The sequence below is a fragment of the Sphaerodactylus townsendi genome, linkage group LG03 (assembly GCF_021028975.2).
Source record: "Sphaerodactylus townsendi isolate TG3544 linkage group LG03, MPM_Stown_v2.3, whole genome shotgun sequence".
NCBI lineage: Eukaryota > Metazoa > Chordata > Lepidosauria > Squamata > Sphaerodactylidae > Sphaerodactylus > Sphaerodactylus townsendi.
The window spans coordinates 108,457,070-108,478,075 of NC_059427.1; the positions used below are offsets into that span (position 1 = coordinate 108,457,070).

Below are 21,006 nucleotides of genomic sequence, written 5' to 3' on the forward strand. Positions count from 1 at the left end.
TCTACCCCACAGCCAGGTAGATATAAATATCTAACACAGTGCGCCTTCAGTTTTTCTGGCATATCTTCAGCCACAACTTGCGACATGGAACTAAAGGTGCAAACAGATGAAATGTCACACATCTATGATTAAAAAACAGCTGCAGGGATTCCAGATTTGTATTAGGGTAGGGTTGTCAACAGGGTTTATGAATACCTGGAGACTAGAGGGTAAAACCTGGGAAGGTGGGATTTGGAGGGGAAGGGAACTTGGTAGGGCATGATCCCACCTTCTAAAGCAGCCATTTTCTCCAGAAGTGGAATAAATATTTTAAATAGATAAATAATAAATACAGAATCAACCTTGTTAGTCTGGAAATCAGTTCTAATTCCAGGAGATCTCCAGCCCCAACTTGGAGGGTGGCAACTCTATATAAGGATGTGAAGAAATGGCTCCCCTCCACCCTGCTTGAGATTGGAAGGGAACATTTTCACCAATCTTTTTTCCTCTGGACAGCCCCACTCAGTCACCTTTAGAAATGCTAATGCACGTAGTGAGAGACTGTGGGATGGGTTACCCCTTCTTCAAGCAGGTATCACAGGTTTGGAGGTCTTAAAAAGGAAAGAAGTGCTTCAGGAAGAGGCTACCCGGACCTAGCAGGAAAGGATTCCTTGACCCAGACTGACCAAGTCAAGAGGGTGGGGACTGGGAACTGACAGCACTCTTGGGAGCAGAGAGGAAGCACTCTTATGGCTGGGACTATTGGAGGGGACAGAGTTCTGGCCTGGAGTCTGGAAGGGGCAGCCATTCTGACCATGTGCTCACCCAAGGAGATGAAGGACATCTTCCAGGTAATGGAGAATCGTAGGCAGCTGAAATATTCTAAACTATTTTAACAACAGATAAGGTATGTATAGAGTACGGGACAGAGGAATTGCGTTTATCCCTCATCTCTAAATGAGGGATAAACGTATGCTTGTAAACATTTTCTTTTAAATAAATCCTTTTAAAAGTTGGGGTGTTAGCAGTTCTCTGTACCACATAGACCTCCACTGTCTTGGACACACTATTTTAAAAGGAAGGTGCCAGGAGGAAGGCTGGCAGTTGGCAAGCAGCCATTCCTCCAGAGGCACACCAGGCCTTAAACCATCCCTGTGGTACCCAGGGGAGGGGAAGCAGGAGACACAGAGGCTGGGCCTCGGAGTTGGAAAGGAAGCTGGGGCCCTGATCTCCCCCATTGGGAAATTCCTACAAAGCTCATGTGGTGGCAGCAGTTATCCTAGAGAGAGAGAAAGTCCCTTCCAGGAGTAGGTGGCAACCCTTGGAAGAGGGCTAGGTGGAATAGGGCCTGCAGGTCAAACCAGGCCTGCTTTGCCACAAAGGGCAATGGAATGGTCAAGGGAGGGGACTAACTCTTCCATGTTGTTTTCCTGATATAGTGTCTCTTACGCTTCAGTTAGCCACAGTAAAAAAATACAGTACTAATATGTGTGTCTTTTCCCTTCCAAGGCTAATAAAAGGTGGAAGAGAAGTCAGGTTTTCTACTGGGAAAATAAGGTATTGGGATGGATTAACCCACCTGCCTCAAAACAAAGTTGGAATGCCTGTGGCTATTTTTTAATCTTAAAAATATATCAAGAGATCTGATTATGTATCTCTATGGCTCATTCCGCACATGCAGAATAATGCACTTTCAAACTGCTTTCAGTGCTCTTTGAAGCTGTGCGGAATGGCAAAATCCACTTGCAAACTGTTGTGAAAGTGATTTGAAAATGCATTATTTTGCGTGTGCGGAAGGGGCCTATGTTATCTAGCTGCACTTTCACCTTTGCATTTTTTCAAGCCTTCTCAATCTACATTTCTTTCATCTCTTTTCCTCCATCATCCCTTTTTCTTATCCTTCTGTATGACCAGCATTAGACTGTGATGGGCCCCAGCTGTCTGCAGCAGGGGTCCTCGACCTCACTGAGTCTGTCGGCACCTTTGGATTTCTGATGCACGGTGGTAAGTGCCACCGCAAAATGGCTATGTAAGGACATTTCTGAGAGTGGGGCTGGAAAGCAGCACCTATTCTTCCCCTAGTAGGTTTGTGCCTGGATGGAGTGAGTCTATAACCAGATTCAGACACATGCACAGAGACACAAACACACACAGAAAGACAAATGATATTTTGGAAGCAGAGTCAAGCACAAAATATGAAATGGCTGTTGCAAGAGGTGAAGCCACAGAGAAAGAGAGGGAAAGAAAGTCTAAGTGCGAAGAGGAGTAATTTTAAAAATACACTGGGAAAGAGGAATGAGACAGACTAAAAATCAACCATGTGGTGGCAGCTGCAACCAAAGTAATGTTATTTTAATCTGCATAGCCAATCACATCTTTGATGGCCAATCAAAAGCCATGCTCTTGCCTAGCAATGCTCACCTGATCACCGAGTAGAAACTGGGGCCAAAGGATGGGAAGGCATTTGATCATGATGTGAAGAAAATTTAAAAAGAAAAATAAGGCCTCCTCTACTTACAGGAAGTTTTACCCATAGAGTTCCCTTGTGAACTTCTGGGTAGCTCTAGGAATCACCAAGAACTCTATAGTCAAAATTTTCTGTAAGGAAACAAGGTTTTATTTTAATTTTAATTTTTCTGTGGGAATGCTGCCCTCACTCAACCCTCCTGACAAGGACCAGGCCTTGCAACCCTACTCAGAAGCCCAGATTGTGGGGTGTACATGTGGAAAAAAGACAAGACACAGAGAGAACAGGGAAAGGTTGTTCACATAATTATTTTTTACATAGGGTTGCCAGTTATAGGTTAGAAAATATCTAGAGATGAGGGGGGGGGACCTCGGAAGGGCAGGGTTTGGGAGGGGAGGGACCCCCAGCAGGGTACAATGCCAAACAGGCCACTATTCAAAGCAAGAAATTAAAAAGCTAGGGTGCTGTGTAATACTACACTACGCAAAGCAGCCATTTTCTCCAGGGAAACTGATCTTGGTCATCTGCAGATCAATTGCAATTGCAGGAGATCTCCAGGTGCCATCTGGATGTTGACAATTCTGTTTTTACATGTCAGTATTAACACGTCTGGGTGTTGACTAAAACAGTCAATGTAGAACAGAGTTGTTACATGTCAGTATTAACATGTCAGTATTAACATATTGACCATTTTAGTGAGTTTGATTTGTCCACATTGCTATAGCTTGAAATTTTTTGGTCAAACTAGAACATGTTGGAACATTTACAAGGGTGGTTCTGCACACTGAAATCCTTCACGATTTCAAACAATGGTTGCATGAATCATCTCTAAATGATACAATTGAACATACATTTAAAAATAGATCATGGTTGCCTTTATTGTTGCCATTTCTGGTGGGAGCACAAATATAAGTCTTTCAAAATATGTTAATCTAGTATAATGAATGTTCAATAACAGAGCATAAGAGTAGAAAAGGCTTGTACACTGATAAAACAAAGATTTATTTTATTCATATGTCAACATTTGTATTTTGCTGGGTTGATGTTTCTGTTTTTTAAAAAGTTGTGTTATTCTAAAACTATATTGGGAGCCATGATGTATTTTTTTATGCCACCAAGTCACAGCCAATTTACAATTATGCTTCAGGGTATTCAAGGCAAGAAGTGGTTTGCCATTGCCTGCCTTTTCATACCAACCCCCAGACTTTCTTGGTGGTTTCCTGCCCAAATACTAACCAGAGCCAACACTGCTTAGCTTCCAAGATCTAATGAGATCAAGCTTGCCTGAGCTATCCGAGTCAGGACCATGATATACTGGTATGCATTTAATTCCCTTTGCCCTGATCCAGCAAGGGAGAGCCATACACAGAAGCAGGCTTCCAGATGAGTGGCTGTTGAGGATCCCAGCATGCATCTAGATATGCTTGTGATGCTTCTCTGGGCACCACTGAACTTGCCCAGAAGTATATTTGCATGCACTTCCCCTCAAAGGCCACCAGTTGTCACAACCAACTAGTTTTTGAAAGCAACTGTTATATATTGAATAGCCAGATACACAGTTTTAGACTAGACAGATCCTGGAAGCCATGATAGGAATTGGCATTCTCAAACAGCTTCAAAACACTGAGTAAAATTATTAATGATACCAAGATACAAAACAACAGTTAGGGGAAACAAGAACTGGAAAAGGAAAGTCACCGAATTCATTTACACAAAGCTTATACACTCATTAGGCTCAACTACTTGCTGAATTGTGTGGGGAGGGTGGGGGTGCACTTTTAGCAGTGCAAATGACAGGCCAGGTTAATGGTTGTGGTCTTTTCTACATGTAGCAGAAACTACTGGCAGAGCTGACTGAACTGCGAAATTCTAGAGTTTTCTGAATCTTAAAAACTTTGCTCCTTATATATGTGTTTCATTTTCATTTCTGAAATAGATGTGGCTCCTAAATCTACAAAAATTCATGTCACAATTAAAAAAAGATACAGACTATAATCCATTACAGTTAATTTATTGTATGTGTATAAAGTGTTGTCAAGCTGCAGCTAACTTATGGTGACTCCAGCAAGGGACTTTCAAGGCAAGTGAGAAGCAGAGGTGGTTTGCTGTTGCCTTCCTCTGTAGAAACTTCCTTAGTTATCTCCTTTCCAAATACTGACCTTCCGTAGCTTCCAAGATTGATGAGATTATCCTATATACCATGCCACCTTCCCTCCTTTGTTAATCATTAGGCCACCACAACACCCTAACCTAAAGAAATTACTACTAGATTATGGATACTTGCAAGGGGTTTTTTTAAATACCAGAAAGTGTGGCTAGATCAGACTTTAGAAGTGTTATAAAAGGGTTAAAGGTTTTTAAAAGACTAATGTTTGTTCATAAACCATGGATGGGGGGGGGTGGGAAGTTCAGATGAGAACAGATGATAAAAAGATGTTTGTTCAAAGTAATGTTCCAACCACAAAAGATCAAAACAAGCGTTGTAAGTTATAAGGAAGTTACAAGTCTAATTAAATAAACCACAAGCATAGGTCAGAAGGTCGTGTAAAAGCAGCATGCTTAATAGGCTAATACATATTAACTTTTACACCCCAGTATGAATAAGGGGCTTCGATAATAATCATGGGATGGGGAGGGGGCTTGCTACATGTGGGGAAGGGGTTTATGATATGTTTATGATACGTAATATGTGGATTGGAAAGTTGTGACTCTAAGGCCCCTTCCGCACATGCAAAATAATGCGTTTTCAAACCACTTTCACAACTGTTTGCAAGTGGATTTTGCTATTCCACACAGCTTCAGAGAGCACTGAAAGCAGTTTGAAAGTGCATTATTCTGCATGTGCAAAATGAGCCTATGTACCCTTAGCCAATGGGGGAACGGACCATTGCATCATGGGAGAAAAGGGAAATATAAACTGCTGTAATCATTATGCTGCTTTGAGTAGAACAGGAAACACCACCTGCTTGCTCCCTTTATTAATAAAGCTGCTTTGAATTCTGACCACTGGGTTCGATGATTTGTTTCTCCTGAACCTGTTAGGGCAGGCTACAGAGAGTCTCTTGAGAACCTGATAGAGCGGGTGACTGAGAGAATTTATAACAGAAGGAAATCACAGCCAGCACTGCTCAGAGCGGATTAAAGATCTGTCATTTAAGACATGTCCAACAACCCTTTTTAAATGAAAGAGAAGAAGCTTTATGACTGTACCATACACTCAGGATCTTTTTTTTTAATCATATGCCTGTCTTCTCAAATTTGGAATGAAAATCTGGACCCCAAATTCACTTGAATCTAGATTCTGGAAGTAGTAACACAAGAATAAGAGAGACCAGAAACATGGAGGAAACCAGATGCTGGGAAAGACAGCAAACAAAAGCAAAAACAGAATACTAGCAGTTGGACAGCGTATATGCTCATCAACACAGAGGTGGTTTGACAGCACAGGATGGTAGACGGGCCTTTTTCTCTGCCCATTTGAGCTATGATAACAAAAGGTTGGTATAAATCAAAACTTAGGTCCTGACAATGGACTCATTAAATCCACAGAAAAATCTTCACCACATCTCTACTGCGTACTGACCACCTTTGCTCAGAATAGGAAAGAAAACGACTTCTGAGTATTGCAGACATCTTGAGCAGTATCCATGACCCACAGCAGAAGAAACTGGAGTGACAGAATTCATTTTCATCCTTGAAATATTTTTTGGAAAAAATGTACCGCTGTGTTATTGTCGAGTGCTCCACTGTACTGTTTGTCGTGGAATCATGTCCTAATCTTAGCCAGTATTTCAGAAAAGCTTCAGTAATGTCAGGCTAATCCTCCTCAGGCTTTATGTTGAACAAGCAAAAGAGAAGGCACCCATGGAAGAACTAGGAAGTGATTTGAAATCTATGCACATAGAGAAGTAGAGACTTTAAATTCTCCAAATTACGTTAGCTTTGGTGCGCATTAAGTCTTGTTTTCTGAAGTTCCTAATATGCAGAGTTTTCAGCAACCTTGCCTGTTCAGTTATCCTGTAATTGCAAATTCATAGAATCTGTCTATGCACTCTCAATTGAAAGACAATACAGAGTTTTGACCTGTGCACTGCAATAGAACCAATGCATGGAAATGAACTGTGCACTGAAATGATCATTTGTACACACAGGAGGATGTGGTGGGAGTGTACTCACACAGGCAGGCACACATATACATGTGGATCCTCAAGACACACATATGCATATACAGTCATAGAGCTGGAATAGACCACAAGGGTCATCAAGTACAACTCCCTGCCTTGCAGGAATACATAATCAGATGGCCATACAGCCTCTGTTTGAAAAACCTTCACAGAAGGAGACTCCACCCCCGCCCAAGGCAACGTATTCCATTACTGAACAGCCCTTACCATCAGGAAGTTCTTCCTAATATTTAGAAATTATGGGCCTAGTGGGGCACCTGACCAGACATGCCTCTTCATGTGCAGAATAAAAGAAAGAAGAATGAGCAAAGAGCGTGCTACATGTGCATGTGTGCATATAAGTGCAGCCACAGAGTTCTAGCTGCAAAGGAACTGCTCCTACCAAAAATCCAGCAGACTTGCACATTCTGGCTCTCTTCCTGCCTTTTAACCATTCCGGTTGTGCTGGCTGAGGCTCTCTTGGCATTCAAGACACGTCTGGAAAGCTCCTTTAAGTAATAGTGCTAGGAGGACTCCCTAATCAAGAAGCAAATACTACCTGGCATACTAATGAGCTGTGTACTGCTAAGAATGAAGCAGGCAGAGAGTGGCAGCAATTTTGAATCCATACGTGTGTGAAGAAAGTTACTGTGGCCGGAGGATTTTAAACATGAAGGAACATTCAAATATATACTCGGCAGACACAGCCTGCTTCCTGAATCAGCACTTTCCTAGGAAAGCTGTACCTCACGCATTTTCTGAACTGGTAGGGCAGCCTTTTGGATCCATAACATTTCTTACTGCCAAAGCTGAGTCCTAGGCTATAGCATTACGGCTGCTCTGTTTTCTCATTAAAGCTACCAAAATTAATTTAGAATTAACCCTCCAAAAGACCAAGAACATGTGCCTTGGTTTCTGTGAACCATCCTAAAGATCTGATGATTCAGGACTCTTTTCATGGTCTGCAGATTACCGTCTGCAGTCTGTAAATTAATGAGGATAAGTTGGGATTGATAAAGACAGAATATTTATGACATCATGTATTTTTTAAAAAATGGGCAACACCAAGAAATCTAGTTTAGCCCTTAACCTTCTTATTCCACTGTTTTTGCCTCAATGAATGTGTAGATGCATTTGAAACAATCCAGTTTAATCTCAGAGCAGTACTTCAGTCAACATCTTCTGGGGAAGCCCTGCCCTATAACCTGAGAAACCCAAAGCAGCATACAGTAAAGACACCTGAAGTTACCAGGATATCACCCATGAAATTCCAGAAGGAGGAGAGAAAATTTAACTATTCTGCCTCCAGGAGCAATCATGACAGCCACAAAAAAAGAGGTAGGTAATATAATTAAACCAAACACTGAGCTTTGGACAACTACTACTGTAGCCGCAGTCAGAAGCAATAAAATAATATAACCCAGAAGAAGTTAACGCAGTACTTTCCCACCTACTTATGAGCAGTCCAGAATGCAGGTCCACTATTCCTGTGGAGAAGCTCCAGTGTCAATCATATTATACAGCCAAGTAGCAATTTCTGTAATTGCAACAGACCTATTTTCAAGCACCACAGTTCACAGGGACTAATGCTGTACTGCCTGCTTCACATGATGTCTTCCATGCCAAGTATGTCCTCAGTGGTCTGATCAGGCTGCTCATATGAAAGCCCAAAATCCCTGTACAAATTGCCCACCACAGATACCTGACCCTCAGGAATGATGTAAAGGTAATGGATACTATAGAGTGACTCAATGAGTACTATTCACTGAAAGTTAGGAATCCGTAAGTCCAACTGAAATCCACAGAACTGAATCTTCTTCTCTTTCTAGATTGTGCCCACTATCTAACTACAGCCCTTTTCTGAGCAATCCCTCAGAGACAGATGGCACTCAAAACATACATACACACATATAAAAGCATGTATTTCAGACGTCCAAACTAAAGCAATTCCAGAGCACAGGACTATGCCTACAAAACAGAGGATGATCAAGGCACTGAGAAAGACAATGAACTCCAAATGGAATGGCATGATGAAAAGGGCATCTCCAACTTCTTAAGACCTTCCCAGGAACAAAAGGCACATGATGCGGGGCATCTGTGTGTAGATTTAGCTGCAAAAAGCACTGACAAAAGAAGGGGTTTGAGATGGATCAGGGCTGCAGTACAAGGTGTAGGACAGAACTCTCACACAACTTCTCCCATCTGGAAATGTCCCAACTTCAAGCTGCTTGAACCCATATTGTATTTTCCTTAGAGCACCACCTGGGGGAATTTCCACTCAGCAATACAGTCTTCCTTCCTTCAGTGCCATGCCTTCAACCAAGGCCCTGAATTTTTCCTTTTTTGAAGCTGAATTACATACCTGGGGATCTGAATGTAGATTATTAGGATCAGATGACATTTGACCCTAGAATTGTTTCTGAAAATACTGTATAAATTTATTGTTGAAGGCTTTCACGGCCGGTTGAAAGCAGTCAGACTTAGTAGCTGCCTGTGTGTTGGTTTTCTCGAGGGCTGTATGGCCGTGTTCTAGCAGCATTCTCTCCTGACGTTTCGCCTGCATCTGTGGCTGGCATCTTCAGAAGATCTGATGTTGGGAAAGCAAGTGGAGTATATATATCTGTTGGAGTGTCCAGGGTGGGTGGAGAATGTCACAGACAATGTTTCTCCACCCACCCTGGACACTCCAACAGATATATATACTCCACTTGCTTTCCCAACATCAGATCCTCTGAAGATGCCAGCCACAGATGCAGGCGAAACGTCAGGAGAGAATGCTGCTAGAACACGGCCATACAGCCCGGAAACCACACAGCACCCAACTTTATAAATTATTGCTTCTGGGGTAATTCAAAAGAGACGAAAGAGCAGAACAGAGCAACAATTCTAGGCAAACAATCTCTGAACAGAAGCTGCATTTGAATGTCAGTTCTCTAGAGATATAATTTGCAGCATTGTTACTTACTATTCCTAAAACCATTCCAATATAACTGGCTTTATATTTACCATTGTGGTTTTGTAACCTATCCAATGAATGTCTTTTCTAAGGATGGATTTGAACCTGGATTTCCTTCGGTTGAATGCAACACTACCTAGCAACAGCAGTATCAGTTTGGGGAATGAAATGTTTCACATTCTGTCCAAAAATAATATGGGCCAGCCCAATGGGAACATGATGAGGTTTTATCAGGGTGACTATCGATACCCACAATATATAAAACAGTGTAACAAGCCACCAAGAAGAGACAACAGGCCAGGATTAAAACACGTCAGTTACTAGCACAGAGGCACAAAGGGACAGAAGCAACAAAATATACTGACAGTATACTGCAAAAAGCTGAGAACATTCTCTCTGTTAAATAGAGAGCCGCACATTGAAGAATATACCACAAATGATAACCAGGGTGGGTGCTTTATCAGGAAGAGTCTTTTGTTCTCATTTTGGGAAATGCGAGCAGGTTGGAAAGCAGCAAGGAACAAGCAACACAAACCAGAAAAGTGTGAGGACACAGCACTACAGACAGACTGTACCTGTACAAAGATCCAGAATGTCATGATCATGTGCCACCTTTAAAACTATGGTGTCTGGGAAGATTACAGTGGTCTAGAATAATGTATACACTATTTGATATGATAAATCTTTTCTTTTTCTAAAGGCATATCGTGATCAAGAAGAGAACAGGACAGGGGTAGAGCCAGAGTCAAGGAAAAGCTGAAAACATTTAGTGTGGTTCCCCATTCTCCTGCTTTAAGGGTCACGTATATCATTTCAAGAGATGTTTGGGTGAGGGAGGGTAAGTTTAAAAGTTCTCTTGAATAATTGCAATACAAACACACTTTTTTCTAACCTGAGAAAACTCTGAACTGCTGGTTCTGCCATCATTTAGCTTGGGTCAATCTGAACTAGGAAAAAGTCAGGAACGGCAGGTACCTATTAGCTAGTGCTAGCGATATCATCAAAACACTGTCTCCCACAAATCTCCCACAAATCTACAGAGCAGTTCTGCAGCTGTTTTCAACATGCTTGCATTTTTTTCAACAAGGTAAAGTATGATTGTCTGTATGTTTCTGTGTTATACAAACACACATACATATAATACACATGTACACGTGTCCTCATGACCACCTAATTTTTCTTTGACGAAGGGGCAGCCTGAAAGAAGCACAATAGGCAGGACTGATGTTTACCACCATTTGTTTTGCTGGTATGTATATGTGTAAAATATCTGTAAGATCCGAATCATACAAGAGGTCCATGATCCTCTATGGTCACAGCTAGTCAATTCTCAAATATACCTTAGCAGGAATCAAAACCAGAAGCCCCATGTCAAGCCTATTCATACAGTCATTATTTATCTAATGAAACCACTCTATTTTGGTTAATAAGGAAACAAGATCTAGGGCAATTGAAATTTCAAAAAAACTAATGCAACCATTTATAACTTAAACCATCTACTTACCCTGTGAGAACCACCACAAAGTCCATCACGTTCCAGCCATTCCTTAGGTAGGAGCCTTTGTGGAAAGCAAATCCTAAGGCAATAATTTTAATTCCAGCCTCGAAACAAAATATTCCAATGAAGTATGGTTCCGTGTCATCCTAGCAAAGGGGAACAGGGGTAAAAAAAAACCCAATGAAACAGAATCATCACATATTGCCTCGGAGAAGTAGCGAAATCAGGCTACAAGAGCTCTAAAGCCTTTCTACACTATTTGTGCAGTGCAGTTAATGGAAATGAGTTTCTCTTAGGCACTGCCTTTATAAGACAACTGCACTGAATCTATCCAGCATGCTCTATTTTATTGTCCTTTTATCTGGAAATTCAAGCAAAGTAACTAAGCTCTATTTTAATAAATAAATAGGACAGGACTTCCTGGTTCTGTGAAATTATTCCTTCTCTTGAATAATCCCAATTCTGAAATAAGTGAGAAAATAGCAACATTTTTGCAAGGTGATATAAAGCTATGCCATGATAAATTGTTGGGAGATACATCATTGTTTGTTTATTCTACTTGTAATTTGTAATTATGGCTTATCCTTAATATTGTTTGTAGTTCAATTATAATTATTTTGGTATAATTTATATGCTAATAAAGGTTTTTGTCGATCTTTCTAGTCATAGGCTACACTGCCCGCCCGCCCCTCCCCCCCCCCAGTCATGACCTATCTACTGCTCTTGTGACTGTGGGATGAAATGCAGTTCCAAGTGTCACAGGCATTTAAGCAATACTGCCTATGGCTTGGCTTACATAAACAGCAGAATAGCTGGCAATGTTCTGAGGTGGTAAAACTGACAGATTAAATTTGTGAATGCTCCCCATGTGAAAAATACTCTGTAAGCCATAAATAAATATAACTTAGATTGTGCTACACCCTTTCTTGATGATAGACAAGATTTTCAAGTGCAGGGACATTTGATATAAGGAAGCATTTTAAAATGGCACCCTTCAACATTTTAATATGTTCTCTTTCATCTACAATCTGACGTGGTACAATCCACTGTACAATCCTGTATTGTCTACTACATGTGAAGACCTATGTTATCATTAGTAAAGAGCCACACCATTCTCATCCTGCCCACCCTAAGCTCTCAGCCTTTTGTGAATCCTTCATATTTAATTCTTCTGTGAATCACATTTATCTTCTTATGTGCTGGACTGCACATCTGTTGACATTTTTAAAAGATGAGTGAAGAAATGTATGGCTATCCCATCCAGCCTCTGATACTGAGAAGCGAGATTAAGTTCGTACCGGACTAAGGTTTATGTGAATGATTCACAAATGATAAACATGACTGGACCATACTTTGATTGGACCTCTACCAATTCGAAACATTATCAAAATGGCTGGAACAACTATTTAGTTGATCTTCAGTTTTTCTTCTTGGGCTGAAAAGATACCCCAATAATTCTGATTCTCAACCTCACCAATTCCTCCTCAGATCCAGAAATCACCAGGTTTCCTTCTTTGGCCCAACCAAGGACCAGAATGTTTTTATTTGAAGGGCTGACAACCTTAATGCCACATCACCAAGAGCTGCACTGTGTAATAGTGTTGGGGAATGGGCATTAATAGGCCTTATGGAAGGGGAACTTAGCAAAGATCCATCAGTTTCTTTAATTATTTAATTCCACCACAAGACAGGGGGAGCAGTACTTACCAGTCGTTCTGACATTGGCGTCTTGTCATCATCAGGCAGATGCTGCTCAAGAGCAAGGACAATGCAGTTTGCTATGATGGTTGCTAAAATCATGTATTCAAAAGGAGTGAGAAACTGTTAAGGAAAGTCTGACATTTAGGTACCGGTAGATCTTTCAAGGTATGGTGAAAACAAAGAGTTCTATAATATCCCTTGCTCCTGGAGTCAATGGGATCTGTTTTGAACTACTAGATATACATCAAAGGTACATTCTCCTCAAGCTCCACAACTTCCCCTCTATATGCCCCATAACTTCAGACATTAACTTTCCTGGGATCAGCAAGAACTGCTTGAAGGCATTGCAAAGAACAAACGACCACACCAATGGGATGCTGGATCCAACCCAATGTCTACCAGCAATAGCCTTGCATCCACTATGTAAGTGGAAATGTAATTTATATTATGCACATTGGCAATGAGTTAAATATTCAGTGGCAGTCTTCTCATTTTTGCAATATATAGTAAATATGGCTTTCAGCTGCTAAGCCCTTTCTTGTGTATTTCAGAGTGCCCGTCTATGCTGTTGCAGACTTAATCTGTTTAGAAGAAAACTCATCTTTGGCACATAGCCAGAGTTGTTTTCTTCTCTATCTTTCTCATTACTTCCCTTTGCACCTGAATCTTTTCCAACATAGGTTTTGAGCCCTATTTAATATCCAGTGGTCAACTGACCATCTAATTATTTTCTGGATGCAACAACAAATCAAACAGATCTACTCCAAAGTAAACAACTCCGAAGTGCAGTATTTCTAGAATATCTCAGCTGTCTCCATAGACTTAAATCAGCACACTTCACATAGCATACTACTAGACCAGTCACCTAAATGGTGACCTAAATGCTTTGAGGGCTGGTGGAACTTTAGTCACTAGGTGCTGTTCAGCCTTTTCTGAATCCACTCAAAAATCCGCCCAAGTTGTTCAATTAAGCCTTTCACTCAAAGATGAAGCATTCTGTATTCTCATAGTTCTTCCAATCTGCTTCCACAAAAAGGCATAGAAGCCCTGCAAATACATATACCACTTTCTCCTTCATCATTCATTCCTAATTCTGGTCAATATAAACCCAACTAAAATTTAATTACACAATTCTTCGTTGCACAGTTAACTTGCAAGCACCTCCTTTCTTCATAACACTAATTTGTGAGGTGAGAATGCTTACATAGGGATATCTGAATTCCTAATTATAAATATCATGGAGTAAGAACATAAGAACATAAGAACTAGCCTGCTGGATCAGACCAGAGTCCATCTAGTCCAGCACTCTGCTACTCGCAGTGGCCCACCAGGTGCCTTTGGGACCTCACTTGCAGGATGTGAAAGCAATGGCCTTCTGCTGCTGCTGTTCCCGAGCACCTGGTATGTTTGTAAAGCATTTTACAAATCCTCAGATCAAAGGAGTGATCAAGATTGGTAGCCATACATCGACTTCTCCTCCATAAATCTGTCCAAGCCCCTTTTAAAGCTGTCCAGGTTAGTGGCCATCATCACCTCCTGTGGCAGCATACTCCAAACACCAATCACACGTTGTGTGAAGAAGTGTTTCCTTTTATTAGTCCTAATTCTTCCCCCCAGCATTTTCAATGAATGCCCCCTGGTTCTAGTATTGTGAGAAAGAGAGAAAAATTTCTCTGTCAACATTTTCTACCCCATGCATAATTTTATAGACTTCAATCCTTAGCTATCCCCCCCTCAGACGCCTTCCTGTCCAAACTAAAAGAGCCCCCAAAGCGCTGCAGCCTCTCCTCATAAGGAAGGTGCTCCAGTCCCCTCAATCATCCTCGTTGCCCTTCTCTGCACTTCTTTAAATCTCTTTGCTATCCTTTTTGAGATGTGACGACCAGAACTGAACACAGTACTCCAAGTGTGGTCGCACCACTGCTTTATATAAGGGCATGACAATCTTTGCAGTTTTATTATCAACTCCTTTCCTAATTATCCCCAGCATAGAGTTTGCCTTTTTCACAGCTGCCATGCATTGAGTTGACATTCCCATGGAACTATCAATAAGACGTAAATCCCGCTTTCCTGGTCTGTGACTGGATAAAGTACTGACTCCTTTGTAGCGTGTATGTGAAGTTTGGATTTTTTGCCCCTATGTGCATCACTTTGCATTTTGCTACATTGAACTGCATTTGCCATTTCTTAGCCCAATCACCTAATTTATCAAGGTCCGCTTGGAGCTCTTCACAATCCTTTGTGGTTCTCACCACGCTACATAATTTGGTATCATTTGCAAACTTGGGCACCACGCTACCCACCCCTACTTCCAGGTCATTTATGAATAAGTTAAAGAGCACTGGTCCCAAAACGGATCCTTGAGGGACACCACTCTCTACATCTCTCCATTGTGAGAACTTCCCATTTATACCCACCCTTTGTTTCCTGTTCCTCAACCAGTTTTTAATCCATAGGAGGACTTCCCCTCTTATTCCTTCATTGCTGAGTTTTCTCAACAGACTCTGGTGAGGAACTTTGTCAAAAGCCTTTTGGAAATCCAAGCAGACAATGTCCACTGGTTCCCCCTTATCCACATGCCTGTTTACACCCTCAAAGAACTCTAGTAAGTTTGTAAGACAGGACTTGCCTCTGCAAAAGCCATGCTGACTCTTCCTCAGCAGGTATTGCTTTTCTACATGTTTAATAATTTTATCTTTAATGATAGATTCTACTAATTTGCCAGGAACAGATGTCAAACTGACTGGCCTGTAATTTCCTGGGTCCCCCCTAGACCCTTTCTTAAAGAGTACTTCACTCCATCAAGCAAATAACTTACTGCACTCAGATGTCAGAATAAATTCTGTTCTATTAAAGGACAGTTTGTTCCACTATAGATGATACACAGTTGCTTGCACCAGTTACATCATACATATTACTCAGTCCCTGAAACTGTTTCACATTTCTTCTAGAATGCTTGCAGCTTTTATATGTGTCCATCACATAAAATGAAAATCTTAAAGAAAGGGGGATTTTATCAGGGGGTCATCAAGAACCTGCTGCAATTTTTGTTTTACTGTTGAATCCACCTTCACCATAAGACTACCAAGTCCATGAAGCAGTGAAATATGAACACGTGTGCAAACACCAGGGTCTGCAAAATGATTAATATTGGAAGAATGGCAATGCAAAAAGGGGTAACCAAATTCTGCCCAAAGTGATGTAAGCTATCAGTAAGTCCTCCCAAGTTGTGAGGAATGAGTCTGCCCAGGGAACTCTCCAGTTTCAACTGGTTGTTGTGGGTTTTCCGGGCTGTGTGGCCATGTGGCCTGGAAAACCCACAACAACCAGTTGACCCTGGCCATGAAAGCCTTTGTCAATACATTCTCCAGTTTCACTTCATTCCGCTTTTGTTGGAATTTAGCAGCTTTGTCATCACAGCTGACTTATGGTGACCGCATGGGGTTTTCAGGGCAAGAAATGTTAGAAGTTGTTTGCCATTGCCTGCCTCTGCATCATAACCCTGGACTTTCTAGGTGAGTGCCATTTACCCCCGGTATGCCTCTGATCCTATGTCCTGGTAATAACTACTCCCCAGCATGTCAGGTGGACATCCTTTCTTCCATCCAACTACTAACCAGAGTTATCTAATGTTTTAAGTAATAGAAGGTACATATAAAGAGCCCCATTTTCTGCAAGTTGCAGAGGTCCCCTAACTGGTCTCATAATCCAGCTAAAATGGCTGCCATTGTAACTCTGCTTGCAAGCCAATTGGTATCCTATTAAGCCAGCACCACTGCTGGCATCAGCACAGTGCCACTATTCAATGAACCTCGCACATACGAGAGAGGTGGCGGTGGTGGTAAAAAGTGCCAGCGAGCTGAAGCCGACATGTGACAACCCTATACAGTTTTAAAGGTAAGAAACATTAAGAGGTGGCTTGCCATTGTCTGTCTCTGTGTAGTGACCCTGGACACCCTTGGTGGTCTCCCATCTAAATACTAACCCGGACCAACCTTGCTTAGCTTCCAAGGTTTAGTGAGAACTGGTTCACCTAAGTTATCCATATGTTATTCAGCCACTACTGATTACAGAGCAACTCTGAAACTTCTCTACTATTAACAGACTAACATTAACTTAAACTAACGTGAAATGAAAGAACCAATCACCATGCAACAGTGCCATGTCTGCAATGATAACAATATTTAACCCGTTTCCTTCACATCACAGCTAGGAGTATTATACACATTAGGGAGTTTAGAAAGTTGCAATATGAAGTCGAAAATATGAATTAGATGAAGTATTTTTCTTCTTCCAGCATTAAAACTCATCCACAGTTAATAGAATAAACAGTGACACTTTATTTTATTGATTTATTTATTTGTTACATTTTTACCCCGCCAAATCTCCTCAAGGACTCAGGACAGCTTACAATATGGATGGTCATCAATAAATCTGAAATAATTTTGGTGGCTTGTTTTGATTTTTTTTGCTATAAGTATGTGAAATTATGTGGAAAATAAAAAAGAAAATTATTTTGAAAAGGGAAATCTGTGCTGTGCAACTTATAAACAGCTAAACAATTTGCAACCATCTGCTTATTGTATATAATTTAATTCTGCTGAAGGACAGGGGCACAAAACTATGTGAATCTCTTCCCCTTGTTTACTAGAAAAACTGCTAATTATCCACCATGCACTTTCAAGATTATTTTCACAGTTATAAGGCTTAGACACTCATTTTATTTTTAAATGGTGCCCGATGTTGTCCATTATCCATTTCTACTCTTACACCGGTAGGATCACTGAATATGCACAACCCTAACAGCACATCTGAGGCCCTCCAAATATACTTTGGTCTGCCCAGGGTGGGCCATAGATCAGTACTAGGTGAGCATGTGTGCACCTCATATGGTGCTTCTGATCAAAGGCCTACAGGGCTAAAGAAGGATGTCCACCTGACATGCTGGGGAGTAGTTATTACGAGGACACAGGATCAGAGGCATACCGGGGGTAAATGGCACCCAGAGACAAATTGTCTCTGGATGCCCCCCTGCCTGAGGGTCGGGCTCCGCCACCTCACTGCTGCTGGGCGCCCTCAACCCTGCCTATGTCAATGACATATGGGCAGGGTTGGAGCGCTTGAAGACGACGAGGCAGCAGGACTTCCTCCTCCGCCCCCCCCCCCACCATCTGGGCTCCCAGGCAGTCAGCAGTCCCTTCTGCCCTCCCCTCTGGGCAAGCCAGAAGAGACTGTAGTCCCCTGCCTTGGAGAGCTGCTTTTATAAGCACTGAGGCTGGGGGGTGGGGCTTGGGGAGGCGTGGCCCTTGTCCCTAGGCAAATACACCACTGCATAGGATACTTGGTGCCAATGTTCTCAGTGAATGATGGTTCTTCTTTCCCTAGTTCATTGCCCATTTTGCCCAGTATTCCCAAACCATTCATGTATTTTTCCACCCTTCTCAATTTCATTTTGATAAACTGCCAGCATGAACTCTTTCTTTTTCTAATAGGACCAATGTTAATTTCGAGCTGCAAAGCATGTCTGGAAGAATTATTGGATATAGGGAGTAGTGATTTTTATAACCTTGTTGAGTGATGATGTCATTTCTGGGTAAAATACTGAACCCTTCCCTCTGATGGGTCACTGGGGTGGATACCCATTGCCATCTCTATCCCACTGGAAGTCTGAACCATGAAGGGCTAGGAGGCATGAAGTCTTTCCTGAAGTCACACCTATCATGAAGACAAAGTCTCAGTTGAATCAGTTAAGACGTCTATTGAATACTACGAGGGGCAGAGAAAGTGCTACAATGTCACACAAGTCTTTTGAGGGGTTCTGTGGGTTTTTTTGCTTTTGACGTGCTGGTTGGGTAACTACCTACAGACAGAAAAGTGGTGTATAATTAGAACTGCTGCTTCCTATCAGCGAGTGCTAATATGAGGAAGACAGGTCAGATGCAAGTGAGCAGTACCTGCAGATGGAGCAGTTGGTACACCCTCTCCGATGCCTGTTGTGTTTCCAATTCTTCCCAGTGAATCTGGTCAGATATTACTTGGAATTGACGTTTGTGGTGCACATGAGCTCCTCCCAGAGAACTCTCTAGCTCCTGGCCCTTTAAAAATGTATATAGCAGAGAGGCTGCTTGCTTGTAAGACATGTCAGATAAGAAACAGCAAGTATACTTGTCTAATATCTGATCTCTTTTTTTCTACCCATAATAAACCCTCCACTTGATTATCTGGGTGGAGTGGTTTGCTCCTGCACCCATTGTTCCAGCAGCAGATTGGGGATTCCCAGTGGGTTGTTGTAAAGCAGAGAATCTGTAAGAAATCTTGAAATACAAATATTACACCGTTGCCCTTTCTTTTCTTCCATGGGCTTGGTACCCTCGGTTGCTCAGTCTTCTCTTTTGTGCTTGGTACTCTCCATGAACAGTTTCAATGTTGTTTCCATTTACTATTCCCACTCCATCCTACAAAGTTCTCTTATGAAGCTATGCTTCTGGTTAGTTCCCCTTTTTTATCTGTCTGTATTTTCTATGTTAGACAATGTGGGAGCAGTGTACTATGGTCTTATGGCACATCTTATTACATGCGTGTGTTCAGTTCTTTTGGTGCATCTTGTAAGCACCTGTAGCCACGACACTGCATCATTTCCATGGCAGCAAGCACAGAATGTGATCCTGACATCATGAATAAGTTGCCCATTCATGAAGCCCAAGCCAAGCTGATTCAGTACTCTTTCTCTCTCTCTGCTCACTTCTGAATTGCAATGGAACATTTCCAACCACGAAGATGCGTCATCTCACCTCCTTTGTGACAGGACAGTACAGAGGGGATGGACTGCAGCATAAACAGGAGCACCATTTCCTCTTTCCATGTTTTAGACTGTAGATGTTACTGCTCAGGAGTAGCTATATCCATTTATTACAAAGTATTAGAAGTAACAGCAACAAACACCCTTATACAGTTTATGTTCTATGTAGTCTCCATTATCCAAGAACAAGCCTTTCAGCTTTATTGTGAATCTTCCTCCAGCCTTCCTCCCACTTTACAAGGGGTGGTCTACCCAGCTTGCATTTTTTGACAGGTATGATCTTGCTGAGACACTTCGAATGTTAGAATGAGAGGTTTAGGCTTCCTTGCGTAAGTGTCACATATAATTCTAAAATGTTTTTTAGATATGCCAAGCAGATTAAGTGAAGTCAGCAAATCTGCCATTTATAATTTAAAGACGCTTTCATTCTTTCTGGGGACGTATAGAACAATTGTTCAAGATCTTGTAACTCATAAAAAAGGGGGGGGGGTTCACAATACTAGAACCAGGAGGCATTCATTGAAAATGCTGGGGGGAAGAATTAGGACTAATAAAAGGAAACACTTCTTCACTCAACGTATGATTGGTGTTTGGAATATGCTGCCACAGGAGGTGGTTATGGCCACTAACCTGGATAGCTTTAAAAAGGGCTTGGACAGATTTATGGAGGAGAAGTCAATCTATGGCTACCAATCTTGATCCTCTTTGATCTCAGATTGCAAATGCCTTAGCAGACCAGGTGCTCAGGAGCAGCAGCAGCAGAAGGCCATTGCTTTCACATCCTGCATGTGAGCTCCCAAAGGCACCTGGTGGACCACTGCGAGGAGCAGAATGCTGGACAAGATGGACTCTGGTCTGATCCAGCAGGCTAGTTCTTATGTTCTTAATGGTTGGGCAAGTTGCCCATGCATTAATACAGTGACCAACAGCTCAATCCTAATCAGAGTTACACCAACCCATCTAAAGTCATTGATGTTCTCACCTAGATAGCCCAGGCTAGCCTGATCTTGTTAGATTGGAAGCTAAACAGGAATAGCCCTGGTTAGCATTTGGATGGGAGATGGATCAAGAAATTCCAGCATCTCTACAAAAAAGTACCTCGGTTAGACTCTTGCCTCAGACACCCCACCACTGTTGCCCTAAGTCAGCAGCAACTTGATGGCAAAAAAAGTCCACTGAAAATAGCAGGCTTAATAGGGTGTAATTCTGTTTAGGAATTTGCTGCAAACTGTCTAAATAATTGAATTTTAACAGAATTAAAGCATGAGGTTGTCTGTGACTATGCAAAGAATGCTCATCTCTCCGAGGCACCAGGACCAGATGCTGGGCATGGAGGATGAGGTAAAGGACTGGGGGGCAATCAGATTTGGAACCTTCCTTTTATAAGTTAAGGATAGACTGAAGGGGGATTTCACTTGGGTTAGCCTTCTCTAGAACAATTAT

At 41.8% G+C, this 21,006-nt stretch overlaps 1 protein-coding gene across 18 annotated transcripts in view; it reads right to left on the minus strand.

Moving 5' to 3' along the window:
- Positions 1 to 21,006, minus strand: part of CACNA1A (calcium voltage-gated channel subunit alpha1 A) — a 262,485-nt gene that overhangs the window by 186,692 nt on the left and 54,787 nt on the right. For 17 of the 18 annotated variants that reach the window (XR_007243931.1, XR_007243930.1, XR_007243929.1 and 14 more), the window contains exons 2-3: positions 12,771 to 12,876; positions 11,070 to 11,209 (exon numbers count right to left, since the gene is read on the minus strand). Coding sequence is in view for 15 of the 18 variants with exons in the window: in XM_048489718.1 (XP_048345675.1) it covers positions 11,070 to 11,209; positions 12,771 to 12,876 (246 nt within the window). In the remaining 3 variants the exon portion in view is untranslated. The remainder of the gene's footprint in view (positions 1 to 11,069; positions 11,210 to 12,770; positions 12,877 to 21,006) is intronic. The other variant, XM_048489724.1, reaches the window with a different exon arrangement.